General features: G+C 34.3%; 1 protein-coding gene across 1 annotated transcript in view; it reads right to left on the bottom strand.

The window, feature by feature from the left end:
* The window catches only part of LOC145246714 (piwi-like protein 1), a 95,749-nt gene that overhangs the window by 51,947 nt on the left and 30,949 nt on the right, over positions 1 to 12,853 (bottom strand). The window contains exons 3-6 of the mRNA XM_080108456.1: positions 10,620 to 10,701; positions 9,867 to 9,954; positions 8,017 to 8,334; positions 559 to 754 (exon numbers count right to left, since the gene is read on the bottom strand). Coding sequence (XP_079964582.1) covers positions 559 to 754; positions 8,017 to 8,334; positions 9,867 to 9,954; positions 10,620 to 10,701 — 684 coding nt within the window. The remainder of the gene's footprint in view (positions 1 to 558; positions 755 to 8,016; positions 8,335 to 9,866; positions 9,955 to 10,619; positions 10,702 to 12,853) is intronic.

Here is a 12,853-nt window from a genome sequence, read left to right as displayed (position 1 = left end):
TTTTTAATATACCAGGGCTCTACAGACAAATTTATCTTTAGTTGACCTTTGTAAACTAAATATTTTTGTTTACTAGCCAAATTCCATGTGATTTTTGGAATATGGCATCTTCGTTCTGTGACGAGTACGTACATCAAAGATTTTTCTGTATTTTTTTTTTTCTTAAATAATTCTAATTCTAAATATGCACTGAATTTTATGTTGAGATTTGAAGATATACACATTCAAATTTCTTCAATGCTATTTTAAACAGCGTTCGTTAAAAAAATAAGCTGAGCATGCGAAGACCGTCTCCACAAGTAAATTTTCCTCAATCATATTTTCTGATTTTTCGTGACGACACTTACAACATACATATAGCACATAAAGATCCCAATGCTTTTTTATACTTTTGATTGTATATAAGTACAAAAAAAAATTTTTTTTTTAAATACCATGTTTTTACAGAATCATTTTTTGAATGCAGATTTTACAGCCATTTCACAAAGTTGATGTGGATAAAAAGGAAGATGTTTTCAATTTGGATCAATTCTGAATGTCTTACTCCAAATAACTTACCGTGTTCTCTAACTTTATGGGTAAAAATAAAATCGATCCATCAAACGCTCTCGTTTTTCCTGTGACGTCTACATGCTCATACACCATTTTGTATCTCATACTTTTGCTGTCAACTTCGGGTGAAAACGATACATGATACTGATATACACCTTCGTTCTTGCAAGCGATTTTTATGTAGTTGGCAGAAAGGTTAACCCTGCAAACACAAAACCTAATATTATTTATATGCATAAAACAAGTTGCGTGAGAAAATCAATAGTAAGAGTGAGGAGTGGTCAATGCATAAAAACAAAAGAAAAACACAAATAAGTTTAGATTTATATTATTTGGGTTATTCTGATTACTGTTTTTATCTCGAGTTATTCGTACAACATTTCAGCTGATGTAACTAGCAATACACATGAAAAATTTGAAATTACTTAAAATATCTCAACGGCATACATAGAAAGAGCTTAATGATTTTAAGAAAAAATCTTTTTTTTTAATTTTCTTTAAATCTGACCAAAACTTAGGAAGTTTTGACTATTTTTCCCCTCTTGAAGATCAGATGTATTTTGGCACATATTTTTTTTATAGTACTTTCTTTTTAATAAAAAATTTATACTTTTTTAACACACAAAATTAAGCAATGGAATTTGCCATTTCAGTGTGATTTTGTGCTAGGAATCAGAATATGCCACTGTAAATCTCTAAAAGTTAATAGTTTCCAAGTAATCTGACGTAAATGCATATAAATATACTGCCATACTTTAAAAATATTATTTATCCATTGAAAAATAAGTTATAGAATTCAAAGTTAAATTTCAATTCATTTTATGCACAAGTAAGTAAATAATACTAGAACTGTTTAAAATAATTATATTAACACTATCAGGTTTAAAAAAAAGTTTTTTTTAGACAATTACAAGGGGTGTGCAATAAGTAATGCCCCTGACCCACTTCTCATAGCAGTAGAGCAATGAAACTTGGTATAGTTATTAGTCTTTTTCTACATAGGAGCCACCCAGAGTTATGCATTTCTCCCATCGTTTGATGCAGCTCTGGAGACCGTTTTTATAGAACACCTCAGGTTGGTCCTCCAACCACGATGTGACTTCAGAAATCAAGGCTGCATCATCTGGGAAACGCTTTCCTTTCAAAAACAGCTTCATGGCTGGGAAGAGGTGAAAGTCAGAGGGTGCAAGGTCAGGAGAGTAGGGATGTAACGAAGCCGGGCGACACCGGATAACCTTGCTTCCTAGGTTGAGGGTGAGTGGAATGGAGCTGGGCGAGAGGTCTCAGTCCCATCTCGTGAGAAACCAACGAATTGTCATCGGGTGACAAGTAAATTATTTGGAGTTCAAAAGGGCCAGATTAAAGATAAGCCAGATGTCGGGTTGGCGAGGAAAACGCAAGGAGGTCTGGGAAGGGTCGACGAGTAAAGTCGACGATCCGAGTGTAAATGATAACATGATTCACTTAAACCAACAAGTTGGAGGTGATGAGAGAGAAAGAACAAACCCCGAAAACAATTGAATTAGTCATTCTAATTTTAAGGGAACAAATTGGTTAAATGCCTAGACAGATAACTAATTCTCGGAATTGAATCGAGAAGGGGTCGGTTGGGAAGGAGAGAGAGAGAGAGAGAGAAAGAATTATGATTACCCGTCGAATAGAGAGAATGGGTCGACTACAGAAGGAAGGGGAGGATGACGTTTAATAAAACTACTGTGGAAATAGACGACAAGAGAGAATCGGGCAGTCGGTCGAACAGAGAAGTTGGGAAGCCACGCGTGCCGCCAGCCTCTTCTAATTAAGACGAAGAGAAGTAACAAGACCACCACTTAGAGTTTTGTAAAATACACTGTGGGAGTTGCATTCCAAGCCTGACGAAAGTATAAGTGACGAGCCAAGCCTTATTGTATACCGAATCACTCAATGAACAGCCTAAAACCATCCTCATCGTTGTTGATTGTTTCCATTTATACTTGTGAAGACTGCCCTTCGATTTCAGCATAACCAACTTGACTTTCCAGCCGTTGCAGACAGAGGGAGGACGGCCACCGACGAGGGGGACGATCACGACAGAAATTACCAAGAATTCCCGACTGGGCGTTACGACACTAGACGGCCAGATACCAACGTCCAATTCGGAGAGATTCAGAGAGAGGGAGAGAGACGGATGCTTGCGCGGGGTCCGAGGCTCGAAGGAGCGAAAATATAGCCAACCGTCCTTAGGGTTAGTGCGCGCCGTTTTTCACCGTGCGCGCGCGACCCCTGCGAGGGAGAAAGGGTTATAGGGAGGATGAGGAGGGATTTCATAACCACACGCCTGTGCTTCTGATCTGGCGACATGCGAGTTGTGGACAGGAGCATTGCCCTGCAGGAGGAGGGTACCTTTGCTGATCTTGCCCCGCCTCTTGATTTAGATAGCTTACCTTAATTTCCTCAAAAGTGAAGCATAATAGACTCCTGTAATTGTGGTACCCTTTGCCATGAAATCTGCCATCACTACTCCGTTCTGGTTCCAGAAGACTGAGCATGATCTTGTCAGCGGAGGGCTGCACCCTTGCCTTCCTTGGAGGTGGTGAGTCCAAGTGCTTCCACTGCATTGACTGGGCTTTGGTCTCTGGATCATAGTGATGGACCCCGGTTTCATCCTGTGTAATCAGTCTTTTGAAAAACTTTGACTCATCTTCTTGGTCATGAATGATAGTTTCCATAGACCCTGTACTAATCTTGATATATTGGGCTATTTGGCGAATAGTAATGCGCCAATCTTCCAAAATGGCAGCCTCAACTTGACGGACAGATGCCTCATCAATGGCAGAAGGGGGGGGGGCGACCAGACCTGGAAGCTGTTTCCACAGACTTCCGGCCATGTTTGAATTCACGATGCCAACATTTTACAAGGTCATATGATGGGGCATTATCATCATAAGTTTCTTTCATTTCATCCAAAGTCTCCTGTGGTGTGTGTCCTTTCAAATACAAAAACCGGATCACTGCTTTACATTCAACAGGCTCCATTTCACACCTGACTCAGTTCAAACACCTGTAAAACAGAAACCACAATTCGTTCAGAGCTGTAATTTGCCACATAACCCATAGAGATATAAATCATTGCACATGCAAAGCTTCAACTAGATCAGAAAACTGGAAGTGGGTCAGGGGCATTACTTATTGCACGCCCCTCATATGTGGTTCTGGTTTTAAGAGTGTGCTTATTACAAAGAGAGGGAACTTTCAACTCAGACTTCAGGTCACGTGTGACACTCTGAAAAGTTGACAGTAAACAAAACAAAAAAAAAATCAATAATTTTTCAATTTATAGTTGCGGATTAATTTCACATAAATTCAATGTAAAACAATCCACCATTTCTAGTGTTTTAGGGCAGTCAACCATTTCTTTTTTTCTATATAAATAAATCATGTTTCCCTTTGAAGAGTAAGGGCCTGTTTTTTATGATTGTGTGGTTTTAAGAAAGGTTTTGCTGGATGGAGCTTACCACTCAGACTTAGGATAGAGTTAAGGAAAAGTTTTTTTTAGAAGGGGAAGCTTTGTCACTTTTATCAAGTGTTTTAAAGTTAGCAGTTTTTTTAGGGGGGAACACTTCTAATTCAGATGTAAAGTTAGTCGTATGTCACATTCAAATAGGCTTGTCACCCGAACCTATGGCTAATAATAGGGTAATTATTTTTTTTTATACCAACTTTTGATCTTGAGAAAATATTAAAAATATTTGGAAGAATGGCCGAGAAATAAGGGATCATTTTACGTTAAATTGATATGCAAAACTGATCTCCCACTCGAAATTTTTTTTTCCCTTTTTTTATACCAAGATTTTTAGGGTGTTCATACATAAATGCCTAAAAAAAAAAGTAGAATATTTTATTTGGCTGCTAGAAAATCATTTATGACTAGAATTAAAGTTCAAAAGTTGAGTATATTAGAAAACCAGTATTTCTCAAAAAATACACTATTTTATAAAAGAACCACAAATCGCATTAACTTAAACTTTAAGCAAAAAAAAAAAAGTTCTTTTGTTTTTTTTAAGCATGTAAACGAATTAGCAGGAACTGCTGCTGCTGAATTCTCAGCATTAAATTTTAAACAGTCAAAACAATGAAATCGATACATTTTATTAGAATAATTAAAAATCTATGCTATGAAAAGAGAAAACATACAATCATAATTTTAACTGACAAAAAAGGGGGGAAAAAGGTTGATTTACTTACAAGTTGGAGTATGAATTTTTTTTTATGTTTGATACTCATCACACTGTTATCTTATTTAAAAAAAAAAATAAAAATAAAAAAAAATAATAGTTGATTTCATACCCCAAAAAATGATTTAAAGTAATAAGTTTCCAAATTTCATGACAAAATTCCTGGGAGTGGTACTGAGTTTTTAAGCACCATGAGGGGGAAAAAAATAAATAAATAATGGTTGTTTCATAGCATTAACATTTTTATCATTATTTTCCAAAAAAAAAAAAAAAAATATCCAAATATACATAGATTATTATTTATCAATGCATAACATGAAAGGATATTAATTTCCGAACATAATGGTGGTATTTTGACAATTATGGATCTTTCATTTGTAAAAAATGACTATTTTAGTAAAACTACATTAACATCTGTGACTTTCCAAAGCGTTTTATGGTCGATTGGTATGTGACCTTCTCGCACTGAGGATTAAACCTTCCAACTCTAGAAGAGTGCCACTTACAACTTAATTTTACGAAGTAGTTTATTTGTTACGCTTTAGTGCAGGCGATATGAAAAATATAATTGCAAATTACGTAAAACTTCTACTTAGTCATGGCTCGTTTAGCTAAAACATGCTATCCACTTGGATTAAATAAAAGGGTTCCATTCAAAATTCTGTGCAGATTCTCAAGTTTTTTTACAGAAAGATTTTAGAGTTCAACAATATACATCTAAAAAAAAGTTGGAGGTTACATTGGCTGAAATGTTGTGTGAATAACACTAAAGATGTGAGGACAGTAGTCCGAATAATACAAACAATACAACGTACTATCAACCCTCATCTCCAAAATTCAGAAACAAAATAAGTTTGAATTACTCAGAATATTATTTTTATCTTGCAGTTTGATTTCACAACATTTCAGATGATGTAACATTTTTTTTGGTCCATCTTTTTTAACTGATAAACCTATACAGAATTTCAAACTCAACCATTTATTTAATACACAGGGATGGATTGCTTTCATTCCCTCAGCCATGACTGTGTAGAAGTGTTAATTTATTATCATTTATAGTAAGGACTGAACCATCAACCACAAAAACAGGAACATGAGTGGCCAAGAGCAAGAAAATCAGAAATCAAAAAAATTAAAAATCAGAATTTCTCATGCTGAGAAATTATAGTTCTTTACCAATTTCCCTCATTTATAATCACCTTACCTTACCTGGTCCTCCAAGGTGACAAGATGAAAGTGTAGTATCTGTTCCGGCAGATACTGCATCAAAGACCATTGCCCTTGTGGCAATCTTTTGGTCCATATAGGGGCAAAACTATATATCAAATGGCTTTCACTATCCAGCTCCCATTTCCCACCTCTTGGGAGCTGGTTCCCTTTCCCCTTCCCCCTTCTCTCCACATTAAAAAACGGCCTTGTGTCTAATTTGCTTAGTGGGGAAGCAAATAAATACCACCATTGTCCTTGTGGCAATGACCTCCTGGTCTATGTAGGGGCAACCCTATATACCAAGAGAGGCTCTCACTACCAGCTCCCATTTCCCACTCTCGGAAGCTGGTCCCCTTTCCCCGTCCCCCCCATTAAAAAACAACCTCATGCCTAATTTCCTCTCTTGGGGAAGCAAATAAATACCCATTTACAATCACCTTTAAAAAAAAAAAAAAAAAAAAAAAAAAGAATCTTATTTGGAAGCAGTGGCTAACAAAGGATCTTTTCATAACTCATATTCTGACACAAGATAATATAAATGTTGACAAGAAAATTTACCAAAAAGCTGCAACACAATCCAGGCAATATAAGCATTGACAAGAGAAATGAACCTTAGAATGGCAACTATTAAAAAATGGCGAATGAGGATCTTTGTTACTCCACATACAGGAGTTAGAGGGTCCAACTTTCCTTTTTAAAATGTGTCAAATTTGTTTTGAACATCCTATATAGGGATTAAAAAAGCATTCATAGGAATCTTGAGGGCTCTAATTAGTCAAAATAAATACTGGAAAATTATCAAAATATATTAGTTTGAATATAATAATGATAAAAATCATTGTGTACAGGCACAAATATTCTGATTTTGATATCCCAAATAAAATTTATTTACTTATGATCCTGCTACATTCGAACATGGTTTTGAAGTTTATACATTACTCAAGAGTTTACAAAAGCAAAAGTTATTTCTGCTCCTAAACAAACAGAAAAAACATTTTCAAATGTGCTTCTGTTATACAAAAAAAAAAAAAAAATTTTTATAAGCTTTATTTAACGTTATTTCAAATTTAGTAACATAATTTCTTAAAAAAAAAAAAAAAAAAAGGAATCAGTTATCTGATTTTGATTTACCTCCCTTAGATAAGCTGCAGACATGAGTAATTTGAAAGAAATATGACCATTTTTTAAAAAGTTTATTGGTACATTAATGATTAACTCAGATCTACATAGTGCCAAATTTGTTTTATATTAATATTTCAAATCCCTAATACGCGCTTTCATTTTTTTAAGTTGAACATAAAATAATCCTTTTCCTATGAATTAATTTTTTATAAGTTTTAAAGCTATTTCAAATTTAGTAAAATAGTTTCTTGTAAAACAAAGAATCAGTCAAATGATTTTGCACACTTGAGTTGCCTCCCTTAGATCCGACTTTGTTAAAGCAACGATGTTAAGAAAAAAAAAAAAAAAAAAAAACGAAAGAAAATTCAGAACGCTGTTGATTATTTATTTATTTTTTTTTTTTTACAAAGGAGTCACCATTTATCAAGGCTCAGAGACCACTTGAGGATAAGGGTTAATGAGTGTATAGTAATCAATGGGACAATATTGTAGTAATTGTTAGTAGTGGAAAATTGTTATGTACATTGCTCAAGACAAGCTTTATTTTTGATGTATTAAAAGTAACCATTCACTTCTTTCCCAATTGTACCACAATGCACCAGGTTGGAAAAAAGAGAATTGCAAATATTTTGATCATTAATGCTCTTCAAAGTGTTGCCATAGATAGCAGTATCATCTGCTTAAAAAAATGATCTTAGAATATGATAAGAATGATCATTAATAAAGATCAGGAAGGAGGCTGGACCCAGAATGGATCCTTGAGGTATTCTAACTTTGATAATAATCCTTAAGTGGCTGTGGATTTTTATAAGCGATGACTCATTAGCAAAACGAAAAGAATCCACCATGAAATGTGTACTTTACCTGTTCATGACTAATAAGACAAAAATAAAAAACTTTTTAAAAAGATTTTACTTACGATTTTCCGTCTTTCTTTCCTTGAGCGTGGTGGGGTTCAATATCAAGTTTCTGGAATTGCTTCCGCAAGATATTTTGTGAATCGCTTTCTTCAGCTGGATGAAAATCTGGAGAGGTAGAATGAGGAGAAATTGTACTTCTACCGCTGTCAGTTTCGGTTGTAAGACTATGTGTTGCTTCTGTTTTACCGATTCCGATAGGTGGGATGGATTTGGTTGCTGTGGCTGCAGCGAGAGCAAGACCGCGACTTCTACCCAAACCTGTAATGTGACTCGGACGTCTGTCAGAGGATTGTGATGATTCTTTAGGCCTTGATGCCCTACAAACAAAGGAGATCAAAAAATCAGAAATCAAACAAATGCTGCACATCTCTACATTAATAAAACCGTATGATCGCTTCTGTAATGCCTGTGGTTCTCGTTGCTTTGTGACTTAGATTATTTTTTATTTACTTTTAATTATTTATTGAAATCAAAACCTGATCCAAGGATGTGTCGGCATCTTCCAACAATTTACAGAAAGCAACCGGAAAAGTTGCAGGAAAAAGTCGACGCAAACATTACCAGACGATAATTTCAAAACACTAAAAATAAAATTTTGACTTACCAAAGAAATAATTTTATTTTTATCAAAGAAAGTATATTAAAAAATTCTTTTCAACATGTTTCAACAAAAATAAGTTTTTTTTTTTTGAAAGACAAAGGTATGGAACCCACTATGAACGGAAATAATTTTTTTTTCTTTTTATGGAAAGTACTCAAGTTTTTTTGCTCGTGTTTATTTATTTATTTTTTGCACAAAAAGTTTTAAAGTTTTTTTTTGTAATGCCAAAAACAATTTTTTTTTCATGAAGACAACTATGATTGAAAACAATTTTTACGACGTGCCCCAATAAACACCCCAACCTCCCCATGATAAGAACAGCTTTCGGAATAAACAGCTCCAACCTTGAAAGAAAGACGTTCTTAACATGGGGAGGTTGGAGGGTTGTTTATTCCGAAAGCCATTCTTAACACGGGCGGTTGGGGGTGTTTATACCATGGTGGGGCAGGTCGTAAAAATATGTCCAATTCTTTTCAAGAATGGAATCAGATAAGCAATTTTTTCCTATTGACTAAAACATTGCCTGCTGACAGCTGATTGGCGAATCGCATCGGCCTTTTCCAGCTGCTTTTTCTGACAGCTTATTGTAAACAGCTGATGCGATCTTGGGTCAGTTTCTGGATCAGTACCCAAAACTGCAACAGCATAAAGCACTAAAATAGATAACTTAATAAAGTTAAAATCACCAGAATGCATGTTTGTTTCTTCAACAAACAATAAACAAATTGGCTATTTTAATCCTTTGATAATAGTTGAAAAAAAAAAAAAAAAACAAAAAACAATTACATAATGACCCTTTGAAACTTGGAAAAATTTAAACTAATATTTTTAACTTGCTTTAAAATTATTAGCAAACCCTAATGTATTAAAAAACTGACTGTTCCAAAGCTAATTAGATTTATAAATAGACGCTAACACAACGTTAGTCAAACAAAATTAGGTATAGTTTTATAACAGGTTGATTAAATTAATAAATTAATGAGTTAACGATACCTTAAAAATTAAATTTAATTTTAAAAAATATATATATAAAAAAAAAAGCAAATAAAGTAAAAGTGAAAGTAAAAATACTCCCGTGCAATGTTGGGTAGTTACACTAAGCAAATAATAAAGTGCATTCCCCAAAAAAGGCAGTTAATGACAATTCCAATCATTCAAAGTACGTTTTAATTAATATTCAATGGAAAGAAACCATCAGGCAAGATCATAAACAGTGGCAAATGGACAGATTATTAAATGTAAACTTACTCTAACAATGCTTGCATAGCAGCAAGTCCTCGACCGGCTGGTTTAGATAATGGACTGGAAACTGAAGAGGTCGTTGGGCCCTTCTGGTCTAATAAAAAAGAATAAATAAAAATGCTTCACAGTTTTGAATTTTTCAGATAAGGATTAATACTTTGTATTATTTTGGACTATCATTCTTATTTTTCAGTGTTATTTTCAAGTTTCGGTTGATGTAATCTCCAACTTTCTTCAGGTGTATCTCGTCAAACTTGAGAATGCAGGGAATTTTGAATAGAACTATGTTAGCCATGACAGGATAAAAGTTTAAAGTAATTTGCAATTGTATTTTTGAGTGTTGCCTGCAGTGAAGCTTGAACCTTCAACCTCTAAACGGTAACTTACAATTGAATTTTACCAAATACTTTATCCACCATGCCACAGGTCCTTACAGACAATTTTAGTATGAATTGTAGGTACTTCCTTAAATCTATTTTCATTTTTAAATGTACAATCCAAAACTTATCACCATACATACTTCTGATTATAGAATTTTTTTTTTTTTTTTACATCGGTTCAAAATTCCAAACAGATTCTCAAATTTGACAATATACACCTGAAGAAGGTCGAAGGTTACATCAACTGAAACATTGTGAAAATAACACTCAGTATAAGAACAATAATCTGAATAATCCAAATAATGCTTTAATAAAAAGAACTATTTTTTTAAATTAGAAAATAGAATAAAAATATGTAATGAGTTGATTGTAAACATACCAGGAGGCAAAGGGCCATGTGACATGGATGAAGAGAATACTCCTCGACCAAAACTCCTTCCATCTTCTCTCTGGTTTGCTGCCTAGAATGGAATAAAAAAAAAAAAAACTACTTTGTGAATCAACTTTAAGCGTTTGTCCAGATCCCCTCACTCCATGAAAAAATAAATTTACATGATTTGCATACACGTGAACGAAAAAAAATATCATACCCCAAAAATCACATAAACTGATCAAGTAATTTTATAAATTCTCACGACGTCCCATCTCTGATGACTGTGACGATAGCAGGGTTCTTATACTGCCTAAGTACCCATGAAGAGTTTATTTTTGTTTTTCAAAATAGGGGGAATTTTGGACAGGCAATAAATTTTTTTACCAATAAAACTATATTTTTGTAAAATCGGTAAATATATAACAAAAAAATTACAAATTTTATATAGTAAATTCACTTAAAAAAATTTTTTTTTTAAATTATATTTACCACAAACAAGGAACATTGCCACCAGGACGTAGAGGGCGATTGTAAATTAGGAACCAGATTAATAAGAGCATTCTAAGTGGGGAGTTATGCAACAAGATGTTTTTTTTTTATATTACATTTAAATTTCTCCAATTTAATAGTCAAAGAGAACGGAGGGAATTCCAAAGATAAGCATTTTTAGGAACAAAAAATGATTACAGTAGAAAGTTTTCCGGCATCTGGGAACCTCTACAGTGAAGGGTCGGGATTTTGTTGATTGCCAAGGGTATTTATGTTGAAGGTGCAACAAGTTCATTGAACTTCACCCTATTGAAGTACTTGTTGAACTAGCACAAGGATGCAACATTGCGGCAATGAGAGAGGTTGTTGAACCTATTAGGTTAGAAGCTCTTTTTTTAACTAAGCGTGAGCAAGACTTGTGGTTGGTGCATCAGCCAAGCTGTGGCACCAATACTCCATGCATGGACAAATGGTAGTTTTGTAAAGCTATAGGATACTACTGGCAGGTATGAAAAGTTTTATAGCACAGTAAAAGCTAACCCACTTTCTTTGCAGCAGACCAGGCAGCATCTTTCCAATTCATGTTACTCATGTTTAGCAGAGAAGTTTGAATGTTGTCTCTCTCAGGAAGAATGCTATCAACCAAAGCAATCAGTATTTGGAATGGTTTCTTATAATTGTTAAAGAAAAAGAGCTTCGTCATAGTAGCATTAAATCTTACCATCCATTTACAGTCCCACTCCATTACAGACTAGAGGTCATTTTCTAATGATTCAGCTGTTGCCTTGAATAGGTGTCATTTTGTCCCATGTTTAGAATAGAGCATGGTGTCATCAGTAAATATACCAGTGTTGAATGTGATTATATCAGGGAGGTCGTTTACAAAAATGAGCAATAATAATGTAATAAGCCCTGAAGTGTATCCACATTAACGCATTGTTGTCCAAATGTACAGCAATTGAGAATGATATAGATTCTTCTTTTGTCTAATAAGTATCTGATTAGAAATATTCATCCAATAATACCATACAAATTCATTTTCATTAGAAGACCTTCATGTCAGGCCTTGTCAAAGGATTTGGATATATTAAGCGCTGTAGCACGAGCTCCAACTCCATTCAGTGTACAGTATGTGCATTTAGAGATAAGTGTTAGGATATCTGCAGTAGAAATATATAATACAAACAAAGAAAAAATAAAAACAGCTCAAATTAGGCACCCTCCCCCCACTACCGCCATCATCATATATGACTTATTAGGGGGGAAAAAAAATTGGATACTATATAATAAAAATATTGTTGCATTTTTATTCATTTATTTTTTTTTTTAAATAATACAATACCATTCAGTACGGACCCAACAATGGAAGACCAAATAAGAACACAAAATTGGATTTATAAGACCATAAAATCCAATCTTGATTGCCCATCGGGCACAGTAAATAGAGGTGTTGAGTTTCTACGGTAATAGGTGAGCATTGTCTGAAAATAGCAGTTTGAATCCTACCCAAGTAACTCTGTAAACTAGAGTAACTTTGCAGAGGATTAGTTGGCCAAAATGTGGTGAAACAACTATGATTGAAAGCAGTAATTATTGGGGATACAGTTACAAGACTTAGCATTACTATCTTCTCACAGTTAATCACCTAAAGAAAGTCAGAGGACGAGTTGGTCACAAAAAAGAACGAATATAAAATTAATGTTTTTATCACCTGCAAGCAATTCTGCACAAGACCAGAAGTTGACAGTCAG

This window comes from Euprymna scolopes, chromosome 24, assembly GCF_053919585.1.
Source record: "Euprymna scolopes isolate OS-2025 chromosome 24, ASM5391958v1, whole genome shotgun sequence".
Lineage (NCBI taxonomy): Eukaryota > Metazoa > Mollusca > Cephalopoda > Sepiida > Sepiolidae > Euprymna > Euprymna scolopes.
This window is presented reverse-complemented; position numbering and strand designations above follow the sequence as displayed.